The sequence below is a fragment of the Acipenser ruthenus genome, chromosome 35 (genome assembly GCF_902713425.1).
Source record: "Acipenser ruthenus chromosome 35, fAciRut3.2 maternal haplotype, whole genome shotgun sequence".
In the NCBI taxonomy this organism is placed as follows: domain Eukaryota; kingdom Metazoa; phylum Chordata; class Actinopteri; order Acipenseriformes; family Acipenseridae; genus Acipenser; species Acipenser ruthenus.
Window position 1 is genome coordinate 12,059,225 of NC_081223.1, and position 27,500 is coordinate 12,086,724.

The 27,500-nt window shown below is 49.4% G+C and overlaps 3 protein-coding genes across 6 annotated transcripts in view; 1 reads left to right on the plus strand and 2 right to left on the minus strand.

The window, feature by feature from the left end:
• The window catches only part of LOC117395118 (neuronal acetylcholine receptor subunit beta-2), a 7,420-nt gene extending 987 nt beyond the window's left edge, over positions 1–6,433 (plus strand). Inside the window, 7 exon segments of the mRNA XM_059007557.1 lie at positions 1,878–2,023; positions 2,460–2,504; positions 2,805–2,914; positions 3,588–4,224; positions 4,226–4,396; positions 4,702–4,869; positions 5,721–6,433. Of these exon segments, the coding sequence (XP_058863540.1) occupies positions 1,878–2,023; positions 2,460–2,504; positions 2,805–2,914; positions 3,588–4,224; positions 4,226–4,396; positions 4,702–4,869; positions 5,721–5,873 (1,430 nt within the window). The 3' untranslated portion in view covers positions 5,874–6,433.
• An 857-nt stretch (positions 6,434–7,290) lies between these two features.
• Positions 7,291–22,735, minus strand: LOC131705115 (double-stranded RNA-specific adenosine deaminase-like). 4 transcript variants are annotated; one of them, XM_059007341.1, is made up of 15 exons: positions 22,591–22,735; positions 17,607–19,416; positions 16,949–17,141; positions 16,339–16,490; positions 15,978–16,119; positions 15,316–15,557; positions 14,023–14,176; positions 13,410–13,581; positions 12,666–12,759; positions 12,461–12,580; positions 11,916–12,049; positions 11,608–11,790; positions 11,372–11,484; positions 10,903–11,030; positions 7,291–10,259 (listed from the first exon to the last, which is right to left on the minus strand). In XM_059007341.1, exons 2-15 carry the CDS (start codon positions 19,355–19,357, stop codon positions 10,019–10,021), a joined length of 3,819 nt encoding a protein of 1,272 aa, XP_058863324.1. In that variant the 5' UTR covers positions 19,358–19,416; positions 22,591–22,735; the 3' UTR covers positions 7,291–10,018. The 4 variants fall into 4 exon arrangements, with proteins under 4 accessions (XP_058863324.1, XP_058863325.1, XP_058863326.1 ...); XM_059007342.1 differs by having other exon boundaries at positions 22,579–22,735; XM_059007343.1 differs by lacking the exon at positions 22,591–22,735 and adding an exon at positions 20,683–20,910.
• Positions 22,736–24,239: 1,504 nt separating this feature from the next.
• LOC131705116 (double-stranded RNA-specific adenosine deaminase-like) overlaps positions 24,240–27,500 on the minus strand; it is a 4,038-nt gene continuing 777 nt past the window's right edge. The window contains exons 2-3 of the mRNA XM_059007345.1: positions 25,376–26,521; positions 24,240–24,644 (exon numbers count right to left, since the gene is read on the minus strand). Of these exons, the coding sequence (XP_058863328.1) occupies positions 24,355–24,644; positions 25,376–26,366 (1,281 nt within the window). The 5' untranslated portion in view covers positions 26,367–26,521 and the 3' untranslated portion in view covers positions 24,240–24,354. The remainder of the gene's footprint in view (positions 24,645–25,375; positions 26,522–27,500) is intronic.

The window sequence follows — 27,500 nt, forward strand, 5'->3', positions numbered from 1 at the left end:
ATCGATGTGTAAAAACATTTACACGTCATTGAGACGTTTAATATTATTATTTATTAGCAGACACCCTTATCCAGGAAGACTTACAATTGTCACAAGATATCACATTATTTTTACATACAATTCCCCATTTATACAGTTGGGTTTTTTACTGGAGCAATCTAGGTAAAGTACCTTGCTCAAGGGTACAGCAGCAGTGTCCCCCCCACCTGGGATTGAACCCACAACCCTCCGGTCAAGAGTCCAGAGCCCTAACCACTACTCCACACTGCTGCCCGTACAGTTTAGTACAGTTATAGGATTCTGCTGTATAATAATAATAATAATAATAATAATAATAATAATAATAATAATAATAATAATAATAATAATAATAATAATAATAGAAATAGACTGGGTCTGTAATGATGATGGTAATATCCGCACGACCGAGGAACAGCAAAGCGAGGAGCTCGATTCTATTCACGAGGCTCAAAATAATGATGCAAATTCCTAAATGAATCCCCCAGGAATCGCACTGCACCTGTCCTGCGCCTCCTTCGAGTTCTGACGTCATTCATTTACAATCCAGCCCCTGTTCAGTCGTGTGGTTTTAATTAATTGATTAATTGCCTTTTATAACCAATGCTGTTGATCGAGCGTGTGTCAGGCGCATGCGCTCACTGTGAGACGTGTTAATTACTACACGAATGCATGCCCTATACACGTGATCATCATTATTGATTACAAATGAACACGAAGGTTTTACTATCAGCTTGATCAGCCCCAGTGTGTCTAGCTAACAAGCTCAGGTGTGTCTGATTATTAAACTCAGTGAAACCAGGACTGGATCACACTGTGTCTGATTCCCATCCCTGTAGATAGATAGTCGTTTACCAGCTGATTTTATAGAGAAGACAGCTACAGTAGCTATATATATATATATATATATATATATATATATATATATATATATATATATATATAAATATATATATAAATCAATCAAAGATCATGTATTAAAGAGATATATTTAGATCTCCTCTCCCCCCTCCTCCTCTCGTATGAAGCTCGATTAGTCCCATGGCAGCGGCGCGGTTACACGCAGCTCTATTGATTTCGCAGTGTAGTGACCGGGTTCCTGTCGCGCTGTTCAGTGCGCGGCTCCGCGGGGGCGCGATGCTCCGCGTGTAATTGGCGCTTGATTGACTCTCGATTGATCTGCAGAGAGCAGATTCTATTTGCTTTCCGCGAACAACCTGAGATACATCTGAGAAACAAAGAAGGAACGAGCTCTGGAGACCTCGCTGGCACTCAGAGGACGGAAACCTTCATAATACTGATACTAATATTAATACTACTACTAAAAATAATATTATTAATACTATTACTACTGCTAATAATAATAATGATGTGCTTTACAATGCTTTACCAGACCTCTCTGTGCTTTACAATGCGTCCCTATGCTTTACCAGACCTCTCTGTGCTTTACAATGCTTCCCTATGCTTTACCAGACCTCTCTGTGCTTTACAATGCTTCCCTATGCTTTACCAGACCTCTCTGTGCTTTACAATGCTTCCCTATGCTTTACCAGACCTCTCTGTGCTTTACAATGCTTCCCTATGCTTTACCAGACCTCTCTGTGCTTTACAATGCGTCCCTATGCTTTACCAGACCTCTCTGTGCTTTACAATGCTTCTCTATGCTTTACCAGACCTCTCTGTGCTTTACAATGCTTCCCTATGCTTTACCAGACCTCTCTGTGCTTTACAATGCTTCCCTGTGCTTTACCACACCTCTCTGTGCTTTACAATGCTTCCCTATGCTTTACCAGACCTCTCTGTGCTTTACAATGCTTCCCTATGCTTTACCATCCCTCTATCTTTCATTCTCTCTCTAGGAAGCCTTGCAGCGGACACAGAGGAGAGACTCGTGGAGCATTTGCTGAACCCCTCGCGGTACAACAAACTCATCCGGCCGGCGACCAATGGCTCGGAGCTGGTGAGCGTGCAGCTGATGGTGTCGCTGGCGCAGCTGATCAGCGTGGTGAGTAACGGCGTCAGAATACCGCGGCGCCTTCAGCCAGCACGTTTATTATGCAACTCGCCTCTCTCGAAACCTCAAATGAATCGCTAAACGCAGTGACTTGTTTTACTTGAATGTTTAGCATCACCTAGAATTTTAGGATTGTGACAATGTATGCAAAAAAAGGATATTTATATATCCGAGATATATATATATATATATATATATATATATATATATATATATATATATATATATATATATATATATATGAACATTATTTAGAGATTCTATCTAACATCATGTCATCAAAGATACAAAATTATATCTCAAAAAAAGTCTATTTCATGTTAGATTTTGACTTGTTGTCAGTTTTGTGTTCTCAGTATATCTAGAAGACTATACAATGCAGCGTTTTTTTCTATTTTTTAATTATTAAATATTTTTATACTTTTAGCACGAGAGAGAGCAGATTATGACCACAAATGTCTGGCTAACACAGGTGAGTCGATAAAATAATAATAATAATAATAATAATAATAATAATAATAATAATAATAATAATAATAATAATTTACCAGACCTCTCTGTGCTTTACAATGCTTCCCTATGCTTTACCAGACCTCTCTGTGCTTTACAATGCTTCCCTATGCTTTACCAGACCTCTCTGTGCTTTACAATGCTTCCCTATGCTTTACCAGACCTCTCTGTGCTTTACAATGCTTCCCTATGCTTTACCAGACCTCTCTGTGCTTTACAATGCCATCTCTATGTGTGCTCGTTGTTTCCGTGTCTCTCTCAGGAGTGGCAGGATTACAGACTCACATGGATCCCGGAGGAGTTTGACGGGATGGTGAAAGTGAGGCTGCCCTCCAAGCACATCTGGCTCCCCGATGTGGTTCTTTACAACAAGTAAGAGTGTCTGGGCGGCTCTCTCTCCTCCCTCTCCATCCCTCTGCTCCCCTCTTCTCCCTTCTCCCCTCCTCCCCTCTCCCCTCTCCTCTCCTCTCTCTTCTCTCTCTCAGTGCGGACGGCATGTACGAGGTCTCGTTCTACTCCAACGCCGTGGTCTCCTCTCTCCTCCTCTCTCCCCTCCTCCCCTCTCCTCTCCTCCCCCTCTCCCCCTCTCCTCTCCTCTCTCCTCTCTCTCAGCATGGACGGCATGTACAAGGTCTCCTCTCTCCTCCTCTCTCCCTCTCCTCTCTCCTCTCTCTTCTCTCTCTCAGCGCGGACGGCATGTATGAGGTCTCCTCTCTCTCCCTCTCCTCTCTCCTCTCTCTTCTCTCTCTCAGCGCGGACGGCATGTATGAGGTCTCCTCTCTCCTCCTCTCCTCCCTCTCCTCTCTCCTCTCTCTTCTCTCTCTCAGCGCGGACGGCATGTATGAGGTCTCCTCTCTCCCCTCTCCTCTCCTCCCCTCTCCCCCTCTCCTCTCCTCTCTCTCAGCATGGACGGCATGTACAAGGTCTCCTCTCTCCTCCTCTCTCCCTCTCCTCTCTCCTCTCTCTTCTCTCTCTCAGCGCGGACGGCATGTACGAGGTCTCCTCTCTCCTCCTCTCTCCCTCTCCTCTCTCTTCTCTCTCTCAGCGCGGACGGCATGTACGAGGTCTCGTTCTACTCCAACGCCGTGGTCTCGCACGACGGCAGCATCTTCTGGCTCCCCCCTGCGATCTACAAGAGCGCTTGCAAGATCGAGGTGAAGCACTTCCCCTTCGACCAGCAGAACTGCACCCTGCGTTTCCGGTCCTGGACCTACGACCGCACGGAGATCGACCTGGTCCTGAAGTCCGACGTGGCCAGCATGGACGACTTCACCCCGAGCGGCGAGTGGGACATCGTGGCCCTGCCGGGCCGGAGGAACGAGAACCCTCACGACTCCACCTACGTGGACATCACCTACGACTTCGTGATCCGCAGGAAGCCCCTGTTCTACACCATCAACCTCATCATCCCCTGCGTGCTCATCACCTCGCTGGCCATCCTGGTGTTCTACCTGCCCTCGGACTGCGGCGAGAAGATGACCCTGTGCATCTCCGTCCTGCTGGCCCTCACCGTCTTCCTCCTCCTCATCTCCAAAATCGTGCCCCCCACCTCCCTGGACGTCCCGCTGGTGGGCAAGTACCTCATGTTCACCATGGTGCTGGTCACTTTCTCCATCGTGACCAGCGTCTGCGTGCTCAACGTCCACCACCGCTCCCCCACCACTCACACCATGCCCCCCTGGGGTCAAGGTGGTCTTCCTGGACAAGCTGCCTGCCCTGCTCTTCATGAAGCAGCCCAGGAACAACTGTGCCCGGCAGAGGCTGAGGCACAGGAGGCTGGCCCGGGACAGAGCCGGATCCGCTGGGATGCTGTTCCGGGAGAGGGTGGGATCCTGCACCTGCTTCGTCAACCAGGCAAGGATGGGAGCGATTTGGGGGGGGGGGGGGGTGAGGGGAGGAAAGTTTATAATTCTTTAGGGTTAAATACAAGTCTACTGGTGTCACAGTTATTTTGCTATTTTTAAATTGCATTGAATTTCTTCAGTTTCTTTTAGGTTTTCTGAAGCCAGCGCTGTTGAGTGTTTTAATAGTTCTGCGTGATATAGTGACCTCTCTTTCTCTCCCTCCCTCTCTCCTCTCTCTCTCCCTCCCCTCTCCCCCCCTCTCCCCCCTCTGTCTGTCTCTCCTCTCTTCCTATCTCCTCTCTGTCTCTCCCCCAGGCCACAGTGGAACAGTTCGGGGGGTTTGGGGAGGGGGTGAATGGTCTCAGGGAGCCGGGCAGGGCTGACCCCCAGGCCGCGGGGCAGTGCTGTCACGGGTTCGGGGAGGCAGTGGACGGGGTGCGATTCATCGCCGACCACATGAAGAGTGAGGACGATGACCAGAGCGTGAGTCTCATTGTGGAGATGCGTTACATACTGTGTGTGTACAGCCAGACACACACACACACAAACACACAAACACACCTTCATTCTATAGGGTGCTGCAAAACCTATGGCCATAGCTGTTTATATAAGGAGGCTTGGGGGTCCAGCGGTTAAAGAAAGGGGTCTTGATACCAGGAGGTTCAAATCCCGGCTCAGCCACTGACTCCGTGTGTGTGTATGTGTGTGTGAGAGAGACTCTGCAGCAGCAGTTGGTGATGATGCATAGTTCACCCCCCTAGTCTCTGTAAGTCGCTTTGAATAAAAGCGTCTGCTGAATGACTCATTTCGATGTGTTTAACACGTCTTTGTCAAGGGAAAGTGTGTTTGAAAACAAACAGTGGAGGTGCTTGTAGGCTTTTGGATACCTTGCCTATCTGTGTGTGTCTCTCTCTCTCTCTCTCTGTGTCTGTCTGTGTGTGTCTGTCTATCTGTGTGGATGTGTGTGTGTGTGTGTCTCTGTCTCTCTCTCACTCTGTGTGTCAGTGACTCATCTCTCTGTGTCTCTCTCTCGTTCGCTCTGTGTGTCACTCGTCTCTCGCTGTCTCTCTGTGTCAGTGACACGTCTCGCTCTGTGTCTCTCAGTGACACGTCTCGCTCTGTCTCTTTCACTCTGTGTGTCAGTGACTCATCTCTCTGTGTCTCTCTCTCGTTCGCTGTGTCACTCGTCTCTCGCTGTCTCTCTGTGTCAGTGACACGTCTCGCTCTGTGTGTCTCAGTGACACGTCTCGCTCTGTCTCTCTCACTCTGTGTGCCAGTGACTCATCTCTCTCTCGCTGTGTCTCAGTGACTCGTCGCTCTCTTTGTTCCCCCAGGTGAGCGAGGACTGGAAGTACGTTGCCATGGTGATCGACCGCCTCTTCCTCTGGATCTTCATCTTCGTGTGTGTGTTCGGTACGGTGGGCATGTTCCTGCAGCCTCTCTTTCTGAACTACACCGCCCAGACACTGTCCCACGCGCCGCAGTGAGGGGGCGCACACCACCGGGAAACACAGAGAGAGACCCCCTGACCTCCGCCAAGCGGGACTGCTCGGGCTGGTGGGGAAATGAGGCTTTAAAAAGGATGCAGTGCTCTGCAGCGCCACCCGCAGCTTCAAGCCTGCTGGTGCAATAAAATACAGACCGACACTCTGTGTGTGTGTGTGTGTGTGTGTGTTTCACCCCCCAATTTAAATACTGTTCCGCATCCCTCCACTCCAGAGGTCAAGGGGTTAAAAAAAGCACTGGGATGCGTACTGGTTCTGTCCCACTTGAACGCGGAGAGCACGGGTATCGAAAAGGAGGATTGGAATCCGGGACAGTTGCTCTCGCGCAGTTCAAGCACACTTTTTTTTTTTTTAAAAGCACATTTCATCATGCCCTCCGAATCGAGGCTTCAAACAGCAGAGAGGCTTGAATCAAGCTGGTCGTGCGAAATTATTTCTGAAAGTCGTGTCAGGACTGTCCCATACTCTCCAATGATGTCAGCTTCCCTCTTCCCCCTTCCCTCTTCTAATAAAGCGTGTCAGTCTGATGTGTATCATATCAACGCGTCTCCTTATTTCTTGCTCAGTCTTTTAGAGCAATGGGTGGGTGGGTGGGTGGTCCAGTGGTTAGGGTTAGGGAGGCTGGGTGGTCCAGTGGTTAGGGTTAGGGTTAGGGAGGCTGGGTGGTCCAGTGGTTAGGGTTAGGGAGGCTGGGTGGTCCAGTGGTTAGGGTTAGGGAGGCTGGGTGGTCCAGCGGTTAGGGTTAGGGTTAGGGAGGCTGGGTGGTCCAGTGGTTAGGGTTAGGGAGGCTGGGTGGTCCAGCGGTTAGGGTTAGGGTTAGGGAGGCTGGGTGGTCCAGTGGTTAGGGTTAGGGTTAGGGAGGCTGGGTGGTCCAGTGGTTAGGGTTAGGGAGGCTGGGTGGTCCAGTGGTTAGGGTTAGGGAGGCTGGGTGGTCCAGCGGTTAGGGTTAGGGTTAGGGAGGCTGGGTGGTCCAGTGGTTAGGGTTAGGGAGGCTGGGTGGTCCAGCGGTTAGAGAAAGGGGGCTTGTTACCCCAGGAGGTTATTTTATTATAATTTTCATAACATCTGTAAAAACCGAGGATAAACAGCAGCCGTGGGCAGAACCCAGTTTTTTAAGCAAGCGCTGAAGCCATTTTTTTGTGAAATAGCGACATCTAGTGGCCGCGGTGTGCAAGTACGGTGCTCTGAGATCAGTGATACTCCGGAGCGGTGAAACCAGCCGCGAATTGATTGAAATTATTTCACTTCAGAATATGTTTCCATGCATCCTTAATTCAAACGCTGGTACAGTGATTTAAACAAACCTGTATAAAATGTGTCAGAGATAAATATTTTAAAAAAAAAATTGAAATGACATTTGAGGAGTTAAATAAATCACACCAAATCAGGAGTCAAATAATTATTATTATTTTTTTTTAATTTTATTAATAAAAACAAAAACTCTACAACCAAGTGTTACAGATTCCATACCAGCCTGGCCTCTTAAAAATAAAATAAAATAAAATAAAAAAAGGGATTAGAAAAAAACAATAAAAATTAAAAAAATCAGAGTACATCAGCGAACTCTCTACAGAGTTTAAAACCATATTTATAAGCAATGAAAAAAAACATCAAATAAAAACACAATAAACACACATAACTGACTTCAGGCGACAGTCTCGCACTTAACCCCTTGCGCGCTGTCCAGGAAAGTCTCGCTCATCAGCCCAACACATTATTAACCCACGAAGCGCCACTGTCCTAGTTTGAAGACAGGCCACTCTGTCACTGTTTTGTTTTTTTTGGAGCATGTATTTTTTTTAAAAACCTGTAATTTAAATTCTAACTCGAACTAAAACTGTTTTGATAAACTCAAATTAAGTTAAACCGCAAAACCTCTAAAAACAGAACTTATGAATTCTGCAAACACAGAACCTTCAGGCGCTTTTGTTTAGGGAGCCTCGATACGAAATAAGAAACCGCACCCTAGAAACGATGGATCGAGTGTTGTGTGTATTTGTAATTCTAGTAGACACAATTTATAACCTTTATTAAACCACACTAGATGCCATTTCGGCAGAACTGGGGTCTAAATTAAATGTTAAGGCGCTGCCATAGAAATACTATACGGCGATGGCACCCGCCATAATTTAATCCAGACCTGGGGTTTAGCCAACAATGTAGCTTCTAAACTGAGTTTCCACTCCAGTAAAAAAAACACACACCCAGCATCCAAAACACGGTCAACATCCACAAAAACAAAAAAATATATTAAAAATTAAAAATATTTCTGCCCTTGTCATTGCTCCGCCCAGCTATGAATCCAGCAACCGGAAAACAAAACAAAACGCACGACCAATACTAACATAGTTACTAGAGAAACACGAAGGATCACTGTAGATCAAAAAGGATGCTTGAGCGATGGACCATTTTGTTAAAAGACAAAAAATAAAACTACTGGAGCTCGCGAGAGAGTGTCTATTCATCCCCAGCTATCGAACGCTCTGCTCCTTCACATCGGGATTCTCTTGGTGAGCTGTGCCGAGCTGTGCCGAGCTGTGCCGAGCTGTGCTGAGCTGTGCCGAGCTGTGCTGAGCTGTGCCGAGCTGTGCCGAGCTGTGCCGAGCTGTGCTGAGCTGTGCCGAGCTGTGCCGAGCTGTGCCGAGGTCTTGTAACGCGACCCACGCTCCTCATAACGATGTGTCGTGCACAGAAAGCATCACAGCTTTCCTCGGGACTCTCGGCCGGTCAGATCCTGTGCAATTCAATTAACTCACATTGCTATCAACTCAGTAGTCAGTTTCAAATCGAAATATAAAATTTACATAAAAAATAAAAGGATTGCTTCGTATCCACACGGTCTCACAAAGAGTACACAGAGCATGCACAATACATACCCTAACCAGCCCCCCAGTCCCTGGGATGGGAATCAGACTCCCGCTGCACAGCAGTGTGATCCAGTCCTGGTTTCACTAGGAGTTTAATAATAAGACACACCTGAGCTTGTTACCTAGACACACTGGGGCTGATCAAGCTGGTAGCAGTGAAACCTGGACTGGGTGACACTGCTGTGCAATGGGAGTCTTGCTTCCATCCCTGATCTATCTGTCTCACTGCTACCACCAATACACTGTCGCTGTCTTCTATAAAATCAGCTAAAACCCTCCTTCAACCAACGACTATCTACCTACTGGGATGGGAATAAGACTTCTGTTGCATAGCGGTTTGATCCATTCCTGGTTTCACTAGGAGTTTAATAAGATACAGCTGAGCTTATTACCTAGACACACTGGGGCTGATCAAGCTGGTAGCAGTGAAACCTGGACTGGGTGACGCTGCTGTGCAATAGGAGTCCGATTCCCGTCCCTGACAGCTGTACGATGTTAGTTAACACCCATTCCACCACACGCACACGCACACGCACGCTTCCGGAGCTAAGGGTTGGGAGGGTAGATGAACTGAGGCGCTTGCTTGACAACACGGTATTAAGGAATGCAACATTAGAATACGATATACAACAGTTTTTTTTGTTAGTTTTTTAGTTTTTTTTAAACTGAGAAGGGGTAGTTAATTGTTCTAGGAGATGGGAGGGGGGGAGGGCGGGGGGAGGGGGTACTGTCCCATTTTCTTTCGGACCAATAAGATATATATTTGCTTTTTTTAAAGCAAAATTAAGATCACAGTACAGGCATGGGAATAAGACTCCTATTGCACAGCAGTGTCACCCAGTCCAGGTTTTACAACCAGCTTGATCAGCCCCAGTGTGTCTAGCTAACAAGCTCAGGTGTGTCTTATTATTAAACTCACAGTGAAACCAGGACTGGATCACACTGCTGTGCAATTGGGCGGGAGGTCTTATGGGTCCCATGTCTGGAAAATAAACATTACTATGAAACAGCAGAACACAGTGTGGATCCGTCATATATACAAGGACTCCAAGCCACTCGTTTGCAAGGGGAGTAGGGGGTTGCATTTTCAAGCACAAACTGCTTAGAAATGCTCCTCCACAAAGCTTTCTATGGGCCGATTCAGTTTCCTCGCGGTCTACAGTAGAGGGGGGGTTTAGTACACTGCCCAGGAAAGGGGGTGAGGGTCAGGATTTGGGTGAGATTCAGGGCCCCCTCTCTCCCCCTCCCCCCTCTCTCTCTCTAGACCTCGTCGTAGCTGAAGCTCTTCTCCTCCACTGGCTTGCAGATCCAGTTCCCGTAGCTCATGTCCTGCAGGGCTCTCACGAAGCTCTCCTTGGCTCTCTGGAAGGGCTGGGCGGCTTGCTTGGCGTCCCGGTACGAGGGGAGGGCCAGCAGGTCCCCCCTCCCCGCGCGGGAGCACTGCGCCCGGAACAGCTGGAACAAACTGCTCTTCGAAACGCGAGACACGGCCAGCTTCACACTGCGGGGGCGGGGGGAGAGGGGAGAGGGGAGAGCAGGAGATAGAGAGAGAGAGACAGAGAGGGAGGAGAGAGAGAGAGAGGGGGAGAGGGAGGAGAGAGAGAGAGAGAGAGAGAGAGAGAGAGAGATAGGATAGATGGGGAGAGAGAGAGAGAGGGGGGAGAGATAGGAGAGAGAGAGAGGAGGGAGAGGGAGGAGAGAGAGAGGGGGGAAGAGGGAGAGGGGGGAGAGAGGGGGAGAGAGATAGGAGAGAGATGGGGAGAGAGGGAGGAGAGGGAGGAGAGAGGCAGAGAGAGAGGGGGAAGAGGGAGGGGAGAGAGAGGAGGGAGGGGAGAGAGAGGGGGGGAGAGAGAGAGGGGGGATAGAGAGGGAAGGAGAGAGGGGGGGATAAATAATAAAACTAAATAATACTAACACTGTGTGTGGGGTGTCCCTCGTTGTTATTTTAAATCCCATCTTCTGTTATAATAGTAAAACACAAAGAAAACTAACCCTAACAATACAACTAATAAGAATAACAAGACTGACCCGTCCACTCTGCCCTTGTAATAATAATAATAATGATGATAGTAGTAAGACTGACCCGTCCACTTTGCACTTGTAATAATAATAATAATAATAATAATAATAATAGTAAGACTGACCCGTCCACTTTGCCCTTGGTCCCGTCCAGCACCTCCACACTGAGCTCATCGGAGAGGCACCAGTTCACACTCGACTCCTTCGTCTTGCCGGTGTGTCGGATCGAGTCGTACACGCTGACACGCCCCACCTGCAGCGCGCACACGCACCCACACACACAGAGGCACGCACACGCACACGCACCCGCACCCACACACACACACACACACACACACACAGGCACACACACACACCCAGACACACACAGAGAGACACACACATGGTTAGGGAGAGCCTGCACAGTGCAAAACAAAACCATGTGTTGTATTGTATAGTGTGGTATTGTGTAATTGCTGTGTAATCGTTGTGTATTTGTGTTGTGTATTTGTGTTGTGTATTTGTGTTGTGTATTTGTGTTGTGTATTTGTGTTGTGTAATCGTTGTGTATTTGTGTTGTGTATTTGTGTTGTGTAATCGTTGTGTATTTGTTACCTGCGGGTGATTGACAGTGAAGGGCGTTGGCAGGGACTGTTTGAAAGCGTCGCCGTCACGTGACATCCGGCAGCACACGGCTCTGGTCAGGTGACCGTGGCTGTACAGGTAGCCTGCAGGGTCAAAACACACAGCAAAACCTGAGTCACAATACAGGAGACTTCCTCTCGCTCTCTCTAACACACACAGGCAGACATACAGACCCACCCCACACACACACACACAGAGTCACTCACCCAGGGTGACGGAGCTCAGGTACACGGGCTCAGTGAAGTGTGTGAGCAGCGCCCCCTGCAGGCCCAGCACGTTCCAGCGCAGCATCTTGTCGCTGCAGGACATGGTGCGGAGTCGCTCCCCGTGCTGGATCCCATCCCACGTGGGCACGATGTCGCTCGACTCCACCGGGATAGTGCCCTCTCCTGGAGGGGGGAGGAAACACGCAGGCTCTACGCACAGTCCATTCAACTAAAAATGCACATGACAAGACCTGCTAATGGATTCTGGTTCAAGCGATGGGCGGATCCGCTCCCTCTCCCCTCCTCACCGTTCTCCACTTTGGTGCGCAGTTTGCCCTGCTTGATGTTCTCGAAGAGAGGCTGATGCTGGCAGGACCCCTGGGGTGCTGGGAGATCACTGCAGGACTTATCAAACAGAGCGCCGTCTCCACAGGGGGCAGTGCTGAGCAAGAGAGAGAGACAGACAAGATCAGAGCCATCGTAAAAAAACTCACAGATCAGAGACAAACTTCTTCAGAAAAACCACTAGTGTGATCCAGTCCAGGTTTTACTACCAGCTTGATCAGCCCCAGTGCGTCTAGGTAACAAGCTCAGGTGTGTCTGATTATTAAACTCCTAGTGAAATCAGGACTGGATCACACTGCTGTGCAGCGGGAGTCTGATTCCCACCCCTGTAGATAGATAGTCGTTGGTTGAAGGAGGTTTTTAGCTGATTTTATAGAGAAGCCTGTGACAGTATATTGGTGGTAGCAGAGGGATTATTTAGACAGATAGATAGTGTCTTATTATTAAACTCATAGCGAAACCATTTATGGATCAAAGTGCTCTAGAGAGAAGGGGGGGGAGGGTGTACCTGATGTAGAGGTGGAAGGTGATCCCCTTCTTCACTCGAACCTTCCCTCCTTCCGAAGGCTCAAAGATGCTGCCCTCGTTTGACGCCGGGTCGTACTTCAACAGCTCGCTGTACAGGAACCTGCAATCCAGCACAGCCGGGGTTAAACACGCCTCCCGGTCCCAGTGCAAAGCACAGCTTAGGGAGTGTAAATAAAGAGTCACACCTGATGAATCCTCTCCGGGAGATGATTTCTGCGTGGCAGTCGTTAACAGTGTCCCCTTTAAGGCTCAGCTCCTCCCCTTTAACACAGCGGTTACCTAGCGACGAGACGATACACGGCTGATGAAAATACTGCACTAGAGAGGGAGGGAATATCTGGCAGGGTGCAGTGTATAGGGAGCAGGGAGCAGGGTGCAGTGTGTAGGGAGCAGGGAGCAGGGTGCAGTGTATAGGGAGCAGGGAGCAGGGTGCAGTGTGTAGGGAGCAGGGAGCAGGGGGCAGTGTACAGGGGTGCAGGGGGCAGTGTATAGGGAGCAGGGAGCAGGGTGCAGTGTGTAGGGAGCAGGGAGCAGGGGGCAGTGTACAGGGGTGCAGGGGGCAGTGTATAGGGAGCAGGGAGCAGGGTGCAGTGTGTAGGGAGCAGGGAGCAGGGGGCAGTGTACAGGGGTGCAGGGGGCAGTGTATAGGGAGCAGGGTGTAGTGTGTAGGGAGCAGGGAGCAGGGGACAGTGTATAGGGAGCAGGGTGCAGTGGGCAGTGTATAGGGCTGCAGGGGGCAGTGTATAGGGGTGCAGTGTACAGGGCTGCAGGGGGCAGTGTATAGGGAGCAGGGTGCAGTGTGTAGGGAGCAGGGAGCAGGGGGCAGTGTATAGGGAGCAGGGAGCAGGGTGCAGTGGGCAGTGTATAGGGCTGCAGGGTGCAGTGTATAGGGGTGCAGTGTACAGGGCTGCAGGGGGCAGTGGTGTTACCGGTGCCCATGCTGACCACGGTGCCCAGGTGCTCCTCCCCTCTCTTCATGACGAAGGTGGCCAGGATCTTGCGCCCCAGCAGGCAGTGCTGGATCCGGGCAGTCAGAGCATTGAACCGCTGGTGACTCAGCATGGCAATCTGATCATGCAGGGTACTGCCACTCACCGGGAGCTGAGAGAGGAGAGACGAGAGGAGGGAGGGTGAAAGGAGAGTGGGAAGAGAGAGGGTGAGAGGAGAGAGAGAGGGGTGAGGAGAGAGAGAGAGAGAGAGAGAGAGAGAGAGAGAGAGAGAGAGAGAGAGAGAGAGAGAGAGAGAGGTGTGAGAAGGAGATTATACAATTCCCAAGCCGGCAGAGAGAGAAGGAAGATTTCACGATGATGAGAGAGACAGAGATGATGACAGAGACCCCGCACTGCCTTCTCTGCCTCTCCGATCAGCACTCTCAGAGAGGAGAGACACAGGGAGGAGAGGAGAGGAGAGGAGAGGAGGGCTGCTTTACCTCCATTATGAACTCTCCAGTCCGCACTGCCTTCTCTGCCTCTCCGATCAGCACTCTCAGAGAGGAGAGACACAGGGAGGAGAGGAGAGGAGAGGAGAGGAGGGCTGCTTTACCTCCATTATGAACTCTCCAGTCCGCACTGCCTTCTCTGCCTCTCCGATCAGCACTCTCAGAGCAGCGTCTGCAGCCTCCTGCTTGCCCTGTTTCTTGTTGTTGGCGCACACAGGGGGGAACCAGCGACCCCCAACCTTCGCCTGGTACGTGAATCTGAGGAGGGGTGGGGGGAGAGAAAGAGGAGTGAAAAGTTACTGTCCTGAGCAAATTGTTGACTCCATCAAAATGCACGTGGATGGGAATCAGACTCCTGCTGCACAGCAGCGTCACCCAGTCCTGGTTTTACTACCAGCTTGATCAGCCCCAGAGTGTCTAGGTAACAAGCTCAGGCGTGTCTGATTATTAAACTCCTAGTGAAACCAGGACTGGATCACACTGCTGTGCAACGGGAGTCTGATTCCCATCCCTTTTGGTCACAGCTGTACACTATCATTTACATGTTTTCTTTAATATATTCACACACATATATATATAGACACACACATACACACACAAAGAAACATTTACTGGTGTTTTTTATTCCCCAGCTGCTTTCCCATGCTGTCACTGTGCTTTATTACACCGTGCTGTGCTTTTACTGTGGGACACTTTTATAAGGGTTAGTTTACCCTGTTTTTTAAAATGCTTTACCACACCTCTCTGTGCTTTACAATGCTTCCCTATGCTTTACCAGACCTCTCTGTGCTTTACAATGCTTCCCTATGCTTTACCAGACCTCTCTGTGCTTTACAATGCTTCCCTATGCTTTACCAGACCTCTCTGTGCTTTACAATGCTTCCCTATGCTTTACCAGACCTCTCTGTGCTTTACAATGCTTCCCTATGCTTTACCAGACCTCTCTGTGCTTTACAATGCTTCCCTATGCTTTACCAGACCTTTCTGTGCTTTACAATGCTTCCCTATGCTTTACCAGACCTCTCTGTGCTTTACAATGCTTCCCTGTGCTTTACCAGACCTCTCTGTGCTTTACAATGCTTCCCTATGCTTTACCAGACCTCTTTGTGCTTTACAATGCTTCCCTATGCTTTACCAGACCTCTCTGTGCTTTACAATGCTTCCCTATGCTTTACCACACCTCTCTGTGCTTTACAATGCTTCCCTATGCTTTACCAGACCTCTCTGTGCTTTACAATGCTTCCCTATGCTTTACCAGACCTCTCTGTGCTTTACAATGCTTCCCTCTGCTTCACCACCCCTCTCTGTTTCACAACGCTCCCCTGTGCTTCGCTCATGCTGTCGCTGTGCTGGCTCTCACACCTCGCTGTGGGAGTGTTTTGTTGTTCTGTCCTTACTTGGGGTCGTGCGGCGGTCCTGCTTGATGCACCAGCTTGATCTCGGCGGCGAACCCTTTGGAGCGTGCGTACTCCAGCAGGCCGCTGATGGCGTTCTTGTTGAGGTAGTTGATGAGGTCACCGACCCCGGCCGCGTGGGCCGCTTCCAGCTCCTGCACGGTCAGGGGGGCCAGCGAGGGGCAGGGGCTCAGCGTGGGGGCTGGGGCCTGGGGCTCGAAGCTCACCTGATGCTGCTGCTGCTGCTGCGTGGGGAAGGAGAATGAATGATATGAAGAGGAATATAAATGCTGGGAGATGTATCTCTTGGTTGTCAATTTTCGAGGGAGAATAAATAATTAACATGAATATAAAGTGAACATAACGTTACGAAATATCATATTTCTTTGCATTTAAAGATGCTGGTTTGCGGAGGAATAATAATAATAATAATAATAATAAATAATAATATTTCTTGGTTTTTAATATGCACATGTTAGGGTGGGGGGGGCCCTGTCTGGGAGGGGAGGGGGGGGCCTGTCTGGGAGGGGGGGGGCTCCTGTCTGGGAGGAGGTGGGGGTCTGTCTGGGAGGGGAGGGGGGGGGCCTGTCTGGGAGGGGAGGGGGGGGCCTGTCTGGGAGGGGGGGGGGGGGGGGCTGTCTGGGAGGGGGGGGGGCTCTCTCTACCTTGACTGTGAAGAAGTTCTGGGGGTTCTCCTCCATCAGGACCTGCACTGCTGCCTCCGCGGAGAGCTGCCTGGCCAGCTTCTTGTTGTTCGCTACCACAGGGGGGAAGAGCTGCTCCCCGACACGCACCCGGAACGTGAACCTGGAACAGGGAGGGGACAGCTCAGAACAGGAACCGGAGACACAGGGACAGGACAGCGCTTAGAACAGGAGACACAGACAGAAAGTGAACTAAAAACAGGGACAGAGAGACGGGGAGAGAGAGAGAGAGAGAGAGAGAGAGAGAGAGAGAGAGGGAGAGACACACAGAGAGAGCCAGGGAGAGCCACAGAGAGACAGACAGGGGGAGGGTCTGCTGTACCGGGGGTCGTGCGCGGGTCCTGACTGCGACACCGAGAGGAACTCGCAGGAGTTCCCCGATTTCTGTCCGTACTCCATGAGCATGCTGACGGGATTCTTCCCGATCGGCACACACCTGGTGGACTGGACAGGGTCAGGGTCCGCCTCCGCCACCTAGAGGAGGGGAGGAGAAACAGCAGAAAAACAAGAACAGCAGTATTATTATTAATTCAGTAGACGCTTCCATCCAAAGCGACTTCCAGAGACTAGGGGGGTGACTTGACAACAGAACTGGCAGAAGGCACAGGTGTCGTTGTCCATCACATCAACAGTATGATCACTCTTGAAATCAGGACTGAAAGCATGTGTTGCAGTAAGAATACCTCTGTTAAGAAAGGGGAACAAGACTAAAAAGGCTAAAACATGCACAAGAACACCGAAGCTGGACTGTGGAACAATGGTCAAAGGTGCTTCGGACTGCTGATGGATGGACGACGACAATTAAGCCTTCTTCCAGTCCTGCTGTCAATTCAACACTTGTTGTCTTTTCTTCCCTGTGTTACTTTGTCTAAAATGGATGGATGGATGCCTTTCACCTCCTCTCCCTCCCTCCCTCCCTCTCCCTCACTCACGGGCTCGATTGGTGCTGCAGAGGTCTCCGGGGAGTGCGTTTGGTTCCCGGGGGTCTCGTCGCCCCCTCCGCCCCCCGCCTCTCTCAGCAGGACCCTCATCGCTATGGCCGCCGCGTCCTTCTTCGACGTCTTCTTGCTGGACGCCTCGGCCACTGGGAACCTGCGGCCCCCCAGGACCACCTGCATCCGGAACCTGGGAGAGGGAGAGAGAGAGAGGGGGAGGGAGAGAGGGAGGGAGGGGAGAGGAGGGGGGATAGGGAAGAGAGGAGAGAGAGAGAGAGAGAGAGGGAGGGCGAGAGAGAAGGGGAGAGAGGGAGGGAGAGAGGAGAGAGGAGACAGGGAGAGAAGAGGGAGATGGAGAGGGAGGAGAGGGGAGAGAGAGGGAGGGGAGAGAGAGAGAGAGAGAGAGAGAGAGGGAGGAGGGGAGAGAGAGAGAGGAGAATCAGGTTATACTGACCACACACAGACATAGAAACACACTGACACACACACACACACACACACACACACACACACACACACACACAGTCACAAGAGACACAGAATCACAAGAGACAGTCACAAATACACAATCAAACACACACAGTCACAGAGACACAGTCTCTCTCTCTCTCTCTCTCTCTCTCTGTCTCTCTCTCTCTCTCTCTCTCTGTCTCACCGTGGGTCGTGGGAGGGTCCGCTCTGCTCCAGCAGATGGAAGTCGCAGTTCTGGCCCGTGTGCTGTGCGAACTCAATCAGCCCGCTCACCGGGTTCTTCCCCCGGAGCTCCAGCAGCTTCTCCCCCGGGCCCGGCTCCTGAGCGATGCCGCCCGCCCCCCCGGCCCCCCCGGCCCCCCCGCCCGCCCCGATCGCGTTCAGAAACTCCGGGATGTCATCCGAGGCCCACTGCCCGTTCTCCGCGCTGTCGTAGAAGGAGTGAGGCGGAGGAGGGGGCGGGAACTGGGGGCGGGGCTGTTGAGACTGGGGGCGGGGCTGTTGAGACTGGGGGCGGGGCTGGGGGTCTGGAGGGACCGAATCAGAATCGGAAGCCCCGGGATCCAGCTCCAAAGCCGGCAGTTCCATCTCTCCCTCCTCCTCCTCTTCCGGCGCCCCGTTCCCCGCCTCGCTCTCCGAACGCGGCCCCAGGATCCCCTGGCAGGGCGGAGGGGGGTCGGTGGCGGGTTCGAGCCCGGCTCTCCTGTGCCGATCCATGAACTCCCTCTTCTTGTCGCTCAGGTCCCAGGCTGGGGGGCTGGCGCCCGCGTCCTTCTTCACCTCTCCCTTCCTCTCCAGGTAGCAGAGCGAGGGGGTCACCTGCTTTGCGGTCCGGAGCCCCAGGTTTTTGGCGATGATCAGCGGGGTGGACATGCCGGACTTGTACAGATACTCGCAGATCCGCTCCCGAGTTCCAGCCATGTTGAAGTCCTCCTCCTCGTCTTCTTCTTCTTCTTCGGATGAACTTTCTTCCAAGTCTTCTTCTCCTTCGCTGAAGGCGCTGCCTTCTAATTCCGCCTCGCAATCTCCTCTCTCTTCTTCCACGCAGACAGACTCCCTGTTTCTGATGTCAGGCCTGTTGACCGCACCCCTCGGGTCTGCCGAACCCTCGTTACCGAATCTCCCGCTCCCGCGGTCGCTGCTGCCGCCGCCACTCGCCTCCCCAGCCACCAGGCTCCAATTCGGGGGGCTCTCGTCCTGTTTCCTGGCTCTCCCTTCCCCCTCTAGCTTGTACAGATAATGATTCGCCTCCTTCTTCTTGATTCCCAGCTGCTTGGCGACCGAGCGGGCTGGCAAGGTCTCCCCAGGACGGAGGCGCCCCAAAACCGTCAGGATCTCCTGCCGGACGTCTCTCCCGGGACCCAAGCTCAGGTTCCGAAAGCCGGCGGTCAGCGATCGGACGTTGGAGGGGGGCGGCCCCTTCTGGTTTTGAACGTAGTGGTTCTGGTGGAAGAACTGGCGCGGGGGGCGGACGTAGCTTTTCGGTGGGGGGCAGTATCGGGGGGCTCCAGGCTGAGGCTGGGGGTAGGGGTGGTGGTGAGGGTGGGGGTGGCTGTAGGAGTTATTAGGGCTCTGGTTCGGAGAAGCTGGGTATCTCAGAGGCTGCGCAGTAGAGGAAGCAGGAGGGTGACTTGGACCCCCTCTGTCGTACAGAGCTTTCCTACCAGGCTCAAGACTTGGGGTGCCGGGCTGTCTCCAGAACTGAGGGGCCTCGTAATTCTGACCCGTCAAGAACTGGACCTGCTTTCTCTGGAATTCCGGGTCAGGGGCGGGGCTCGGGGGAGGCTGGCTGCTGTAGGAGAGAGGAGGCGGGGGGCGCTGGTTCTGGTTGGCCCAGCTGCTGTGCTGGTTCTGTTGGTGCCAGCGGGTTGGCTGGCGACGCTGGCAGGCGGAGGGAGGGCGGGGTGTTCTGGCGTTGCCTCCACCCCTGTTCATAACGCGCCCGCGCTGCCCAGAGAGAACGAGGAGTCTGTCTGTCAGCGGCGCTGCCCTCGCTAGCTCCGGGGAAGAAAAGAGAGGAGAACAATTAAAACAGAGAGATACACAGAGGACTCGCAGGCACGGCAGCAAGACTCCTACTGCACAGCAGCGTCACCCAGGCCAGGTTTTACTACCAGCTTGATCAGCCCCAGTGTGTCTAGCTAACAAGCTCAGGTGTGTCTGATTATTAAACTCCTAGTGAAACCAGGACTGGATCACAGTGCTGTGCAGCGGGAGTCTTGGTTACTTCATGGACCCGCATACAGGACTGCAGTTATCTCACTACTATTTACTGTAGTGGAATGGAGGGGAGCTCTGAGCCCCAGGACTGGGTGCAGCAGCAGCAGCAGGGCTAGTGTGAGTTTCTAACCCTGCTCAAACTCCTGGCTCCTGATCATTGCAATATTAATAATAATAATAATAATAATAATAATACTTTATTGAGCTGTGAAACCCATATAGTATTGCACAATATGCGTTCTTTATATTATATTATATATATATATATATATAATTTAGATCTTTTATTTCACATCATATAATGAAAGAAACTACAAAATAATATATATAAAATTTTAAAAAGTCTACCGGAAGTATATAAAAACGTCAGCATAGTGCCAGAGTAGCAAGTAATCTATGAAGAATCATGTAGTAACCATGAATAGGTATGAGACTCCCGCTCCAGCACTGTGATCCAGTCCTGGTTTCACTGTGAGTTTAATAATCAGACACACCTGAGCTTGTTAGCTAGACACCCTGGGGCTGATCAAGCTGGTAGCAGTGAAACCTGGACTGGGTGAAATTTATATATATAAACCCGTGCAACAGGTCAAGTTAAAACAAAAAACTTAAAACTAAACGATTCTACAATTCTCTTGAACGAGTGTGCTTGCATAAAGACATCACACGACAAGCACGTATTATTGATCAACAGGCACGTTTAAATTTATAACGTTATAGAGATTTGTTTTGTTTTGTTTTTATTTTAAAATGACGGTAAACGAAGAAAAAAAAGGCCTCATCTACTAATTCGAAAAATACCCGAAACCAGCAAGCAGGGGTTGTGACGTTTCACGCCTCATTCACCAAAGTGAAGCCATGAAACAAAACTAATCAAACAACACACAGGGAATTTAGGTCGCTTACCTGGTATCGCTCTTAAACCAGACACACAAGCGCGCGTTTTTCTTAGAAGTCCTAAAATTATTATTATAATACAAGATATAAATGTACATCAAAAATATCGGCGGATGTTGTCAAAAAAAGCTGAATTTAATCACCGGCTGTAGCAGCTCTGCAGTTTCATTTCATATTACATCAGAATTCGCTGGTTTCCAGTTGTCTCCAACTAAGCAGAAGAGACGGCGTTAAAATTAAATCTATCTATCATTCCGACGGGGAACAACAAAACCAAGCGCTCTCGTGGTTTGCAAATTTCCTTAACTGTTACTGAAATACCGAAAGGCAGATTTCGGGTCTGCTGTTTACGAGTTTCGCTTTCTGTTCTGTAATAAAGTTCCTTTTTCAGAACAGAAACTTGCGCTGACACGCATCCAGCCGCCAGAGGTCGCCAGAAACCCCACCGTTGTGTTTAATAAGGCTTGAACAGATCGGAATCGTAAGAACATAAGAAAGTTTACAAACGAGAGGAGACACCCATTCAGCCCATCTCGCTCGTTTGGTTGTTAGTAGCTTATTGATCCCAGAATCTCATCAAGCAGCTTCTTGAAGGATCCCAGGGTGTCAGCTTCAACAACATTACTGGGGAGTTGGTTCCAGACCCTCACAATTCTCTGTGTAAAAAAGTGCCTCCTATTTTCTGTTCTGAATGCCCCTTTATCTAATCTCCATGTGTGACCCCTGGTCCTTGTTTCTTTTTTCAGGTCAAAAAAAGTCCCCTGGGTCGACATTGTCTATATCGTAAAGCATGCGTTTGTAATAATAATAATAATAATAATAATAATAATAATAATAAATCAATTTGAAGCCCAAACATTCAATTCAAAAGACGACATTAAAAAATGCAACATTGTTAACGGAAAAAAAAAAATTAATTGTGCATTTTTTTAAAAAATCCTTGGAATTATAAATAACTTAACGAGGATGTCACACACGGAATAAAAGCACTTCTTGGCAATATTACAAGCTAGACGGTCCCAAATCATCATCTCTGAATTATAAACTCTGTGGTTCTTAAATCTAACAAACAAAAAACACAACATTAAATGTTAATATTCTTCTACAGTCTCTTTTCTATAGCTCTTCTCTCAGCTCCCAGCGAAAGGCGCGGTTTATTTAGACTACAAATTGTAATTATATACAATAATAATTGTAATACAATAAAGAAGAATTAGCTAGACACACCGGGGCATCAAACCCGACACGCTTTCGACTAACCTTGGACATTAAACCGGGCTTAAGCACGCTTAGAAACAGCGATACATACAGAAATACATACATACATACATACATACATACATACATACATACATACATACATACATACACACATACATAAATACATACACACATACATACATAGATAAATAAATAAATAAACAGACACGTTTCATTTTTTTTAATTTAGGCACTACACTGGCAAAAAAAAAACATATACAAATAAATAACTGATAATAAATATCGGTGATGGCCGGCGCGAAACGAAAGACAAATTTTGACGGTTCTGCACGAAGTATTATTTCATCCATTCATTCATTCATTCATTCATTCATAATTTTATTTTATTTCAGCCGAACCAGTTCCCCCGGACCGGGTGTTGTTATTTATAATAATGTTTGCTTTTCAGAAATCAGATGAATAAAAACGACGCGCTTGCATACCGTCGCCACTGATAGCAGTGTAAAAAGGCCTGTGTAATTTAAGTAGGTGATTTTAATAATCCGCACCGCCGGCGGATATAACGCCGACCGCTCATGCAAGCAGCGTTTTTATAAAAGCAGCAATCGATTGCATGCATGGACGTGCAGTCTGCAGCACTGTGCAATAACACATGTCCTAAGCGGACAGGCAACCATCCTCAATTTCACAACCGTGTCCTGTTGTTTATTTTATTTATTGAAATCTTTACACACGACCCTCTGCAAAACGAGGGCCGGTTTTTAATCTCTTATCCGCCCAGGACAAGCCAGTATATCCTGCAATTAAAAAAAACATACCGTGCGACGTACCTTTCTGATGTACAATGTGCGGTGTTTGGTTTTTTTTATTAATTTTTTTTTTTTACTGTGGACCAATTTGAAGTTTTGAACTTCCGCCCCCTCTCTGTCTCTCTATCTGCCTGTATTGTGCGACGCCGGAGAAGGAAGAGACTCGATGACGACTTTACCAGGCGACCGGCTTCTTAAAGGGAAGATGTTTATTTTTTGGGGGGGTGGGGGGGGGGCCCTGTTAAACATAAGAAAGTTTCCAAACGAGAGGAGGCCCCCATTCCAGCCCATCTTGCTCGTTTGGTTGTTAGTAGCTTATTGATCCCAGAATCTCATCAAGCAGCTTCTTGAAGGATCCCAGGGTGTCAGCTTCAACAACATTACTGGGGAGTTGGCTCCAGACCCTCACAATTCTCTGTGTAAAAAAGTGCCTCCTATTTTCTGTTCTGAATGCCCCTTTATCTAATCTCCATGTGTGGGCAGCAGTGTGGAGTAGTGGTTAGGGCTCTGGACTCTTGACTGGAGGGTCGTGGGTTCAATCCCAGGTGGGGGGGACGCTGCTGCTGTACCCTTGAGCAAGGTACTTTACCTAGATTGCTCCAGTAAAAACCCAACTGTATAAATGGGTAATCGTATGTAAAAAATAATGTGATATCTTGTAACAATTGTAAGTCGCCCTGGATAAGGGCGTCTGCTAAGAAATAAATAATAATAATAATAATGTGTGACCCCTGGTCCTTGTTTCTTTTTTCAGGTCGAAAAAGTCCCCTGGGTCGACATTGTCTATACCTTTCAGGATTTTGAATGTTTGAATCAGATCACCGCGTAGTCTTCTTTGTTCAAGACTGAATAGATTCAATTCTTTTAGCCTGTCTGCATACGACATGCCTTTTAAACACAGGATAATTCTGGTTGCTCTTCTTTGCACTCTTTCTACAGCAGCAATATCCTTTTTGTAGTGAGGTGACCAGAACTGAACACAATATTCTAGGTGAGGTCTTCCTAATGCATTGTAAAGTTTTAACATTACTTCTCTTGATTTAAATTCAACACTTCTCATAATATATCCGAGCATCTTGTTGGCCTTTTTTATAGCTTCCCCACATTGTCTAGATGAAGACATTTCTGAGTCAACATAAACTCCTAGGTCTTTTTCATAGATTCCTTCTTCAATTTCAGTATCTCCCATATGATATTTATAATGCACATTTGTATTGCCTGCATGCAATACCTTACACTTTTCTCTATTAAATGTCATTTGCCATGTGTCTGCCCAGTTCTGAATGCTGTCTAGATCATTTTGAATGACCTTTGCTGCTGCAACAGTGTTTGCCACTCCTCCTATTTTTGTGTCGTTTGCAAATTTAACAAGTTTGCTTACTATTCCAGAATCTAAATCATTAATGTAGATTAGGAATAGCAGAGGACCCAATACTGATCCCTGTGGTACACCACTGGTTACCTCACTCCATTTTGAGGTTTCTCCTCTAATCAGTACTTTCTGTTTTCTACATGTTAACCACTCCCTAATCCATGTGCATGCATTTCCTTGAATCCCTACTGCGTTCACACGCACGCACGCACGCACGCACGCACACACACACACACACACAAAGCTTACCTAGTTTTATCACACAGCTGGTTTCCCAGGTCCAGTAATAACACAGACGTTCACACACACCAAAATACTTTAATACAAATCAAAAGTTGTCTGACAGACACAGAATGAAAATAATAAAGTTAGTAACACACGCGCCCCCCCCGAAAATAGTCTGTCCCAATTCTTCAGTCTCCTTGCTTGGTATCATCGGCCCCCTCCTCAATGATCTCTTCCACCACCACATCATCATCGCTACCTTCCTCTTTCTCCTCCTCCCTCCCTCTCTCCTCCTCCAGGTTCCAGGACTCAGGGGAGCCCCTCTGCCTCCTCCCCCTCTCCCTCTCCCTCTCCTGGGCAGAGAAAAGCTGCAGGACCCGGGAGTCGTGCAGTTCTGCCTCCTGGGGCTGCTCTGGCTTCCTAGACGCCTCCAGGCTTTCCTCCATCCCTTCTCCTGCTTCATCCTCCTGCGCTCCACCTGTAAGGACAGCAAAGGGTTCTTGAGAATATTTTCTGCTGTTTTCTGGGCTCAATGAGTTTAATAATCAGACACACCTGAGCTTGTTAGCTAGACACACTGGGGCTGATCAAGCTGGTAGCAGTGAAACCTGGAATGGATCACACTGCTGTGCAATAGCAGTGATTGCCAGCCCTGTTATACCTAAGGGGGGGGGGCTCCAGTACACAAACATTATTGTTATTATTTTTTTTTAATAAATCAGGGATATAGAAACACACTCGTGTGTGAAAATGTCAGACCGCTCTGTGCTTTAATCAGGCGTCTTAAACCACTTCTAAAAAGTCTCCTGCGTTTTACCGTGTGTGGCTCTGTGTTCCTTTTCTCTTTACTGTTTTAAATGAATTGCATGTGTGGCCTATTGTGTGTGTGTGTGTGTGTTTGTGTGTGTGTGTGTGTGTGTGTGTGTGTGTGTGTGTGTGTGTGTGTGTGTGTGTGTGTGTGTGTGTGTGTATACATGCTCTGGCCAAAAGTTTTGCATGCCCCTATAGAATGAACTCATTTAGCTTCATAAAGTCGAATGACAACCTGCTGAATAATGTTACATTAACATATTGAATTGCACACCGCCTCTTTGTATAATTTTCCATGCACTTAACCACGTGTGTCTAACTTATGAGCAACTTCAATCACCAATAAAGGAACCCAGACTACCACACTGATTGCTATTGCGCATTAGCTTCCTTACACACCTCTCCTCTCCCCCTCTCCCTCTCCCGGCTCCGTGGCCCTCTTTCTGGGCTCCGTAGCCAGACTCCACCGCGGGGGCGTCTCCCCGTTTTTGCTCACGGCTCCCTGTTTCTCCAGACAGTACAGTTGATGGTTCGCTACCTTCTTGGTTGCTCCCAGCTTCCGAGCCACCTGCAAGGCTGTCTGACCTGGCCCTAGAGCTTCCAGGGCTTCCAGGACCTCGCCAGCACTGCAAACACTGCCTTCCCCCAGCGCCAGCCTCTGAACGCTGGAGGAAAGCGAGGGGGACTGAGCTGGCTTCCCTGTGGGTCCCGGGGCGCCAGCTATCAGATCCTGGGGTTTGGAGAGAGGCTGAGGGGCTGCGCTCCCCTCCTGTGTATCATCGCTCCCGTCGAACCGGCTCCCCAAAATCTCTCCACTCCCACGCAGAAGGTCTTCCTTCCCCGGTCTTGTTTTCGGTGCCTCGTTTTCGGACCCTCGGGACCCCAGGGCTGGGAGGCTCCACAGCAGTGGGGGTCCCTCCGATTTCCACACCTTCCCCTCCCGCAGGAGACGATAGAGGCCCTGGTTGGCTGCTTTCTTGGGGACCCCCAGCTCCCGGGCGATTCTGAAACAGGGGACCCCACCTTTTTCAAGCCCGACCCCCTGCAGGATTTGTAAAATGCTCGCCGGGTCAACGCTGGCTCCTTCTTGAGGGATGGGAGCAGGGGGTGCGGGGCTGGGAGAAGGAGGCTTGTGAAGGACCTCCCCTGCCTCTCCCCCTTCCTTCTCCCCACCCATCGCGCGTCGTTTCCGGGGGGACAGACGCCACAGTGGTGGGGCTGTTCCTTCCCTCTTCAGCTCCCCTGTCTTCTCCAACGCGTACAGCGCTGGGTTCACCTGTTTGCTGGTTTTTAACCCAACGTTTCTGGAGATCTGCAAGGCAGTGAAGCCTTCCTCGACCCCCCACAGGAAAGAGCAGATTTTTCCAGGAATATCACAGATTTCTTCCATCTTCGGGTTTTCTAAAATCCACCCCCCCCCCCCCCCCCCGTCCCGTCCCGCTTTTTTTAACTTGTTGAATCACTTAGATGGTTTGAGAGTTTCTCCACAATCTGATGCCTTTTCTTTCTTATCTGACACCTTTACACCCCCCTTGTTCTCCAGCCCTGAAAAAAAAGAAAGAAGAAATGTCACGGCTTGAAACTCTCACACTAGCCCTGCTGCTGCTGCTGCTGCTGCACCCAGTCCTGGGGTTCAGAGCTCCCCTCAATGAAGTCTAGTATTATTAATATTGAAATGATCAGGAGCCAGGAGTTTGAGCAGGGTTAGAAACTCACACTAGCCCTGCTGCTGCTGCACCCAGTCCTGGGGTTCAGAGCTCCCCTCAATGAAGTCTATTATTATTAATATTGAAATGATCAGGAGCCAGGAGTTTGAGCAGGGTTAGAAACTCACACTAGCCCTGCTGCTGCTGCTGCTGCTGCACCCAGTCCTGGGGTTCAGAGCTCCCCTCAATGAAGTCTAGTATTATTAATACTGAAATGATCAGGAGCCAGGAGTTTGAGCAGGGTTACAAACTCACACTAGCCCTGCTGCTGCTGCACCCAGTCCTGGGGTTCAGAGCTCCCCTCAATGAAGTCTATTATTATTATTATTATTATTATTAATATTGAAATGATCAGGAGGCAGGAGTTTGAGCAGGGTTACAAACTCACACTAGCCCTGCTGCTGCTGCACCCAGTCCTGGGGTTCAGAGCTCCCCTCAATGAAGTCTATTATTATTAATATTGAAATGATCAGGAGCCAGGAGTTTGAGCAGGGTTACAAACTCACACTAGCCCTGCTGCTGCTGCTGCTGCTGCACCCAGTCCTGGGGTTCAGAGCTCCCCTCAATGAAGTCTAGTATTATTATTATTATTAATATTGAAATGATCAGGTGCCAGGAGTTTGAGCAGGGTTACAAACTCACACTAGCCCTGCTGCTGCTGCTGCTGCACCCAGTCCTGGGGTTCAGAGCTCCCCTTGTTCAGGTGTATTATTGAAATGAGCAGGTAGGTGGCAATATTTTTTTTTTTTTAAAGTTAGTTTTTCACAAATGTCAACAACAATGCACCGACGTTCTCATCACCTGTCTGTATAACACAC

Bases quoted from the DNA above. Each gene is read 5' to 3' on its own strand.
- LOC131705115 (XM_059007341.1), bottom strand. From the start codon at position 19,357: ATGAACAGGGGTGGAGGCAACGCCAGAACACCCCGCCCTCCCTCCGCC. The intron at 14,177-15,315 runs GTAAGGACAGAA...ACCCCTCCTCAG, and splicing joins GGACCGCCGCACGACCCCAA to ATTCACGTACCAGGCGAAGG. The intron at 12,581-12,665 runs GTGTGACTCTTT...GCTGGATTGCAG, and splicing joins TCCCGGAGAGGATTCATCAG to GTTCCTGTACAGCGAGCTGT.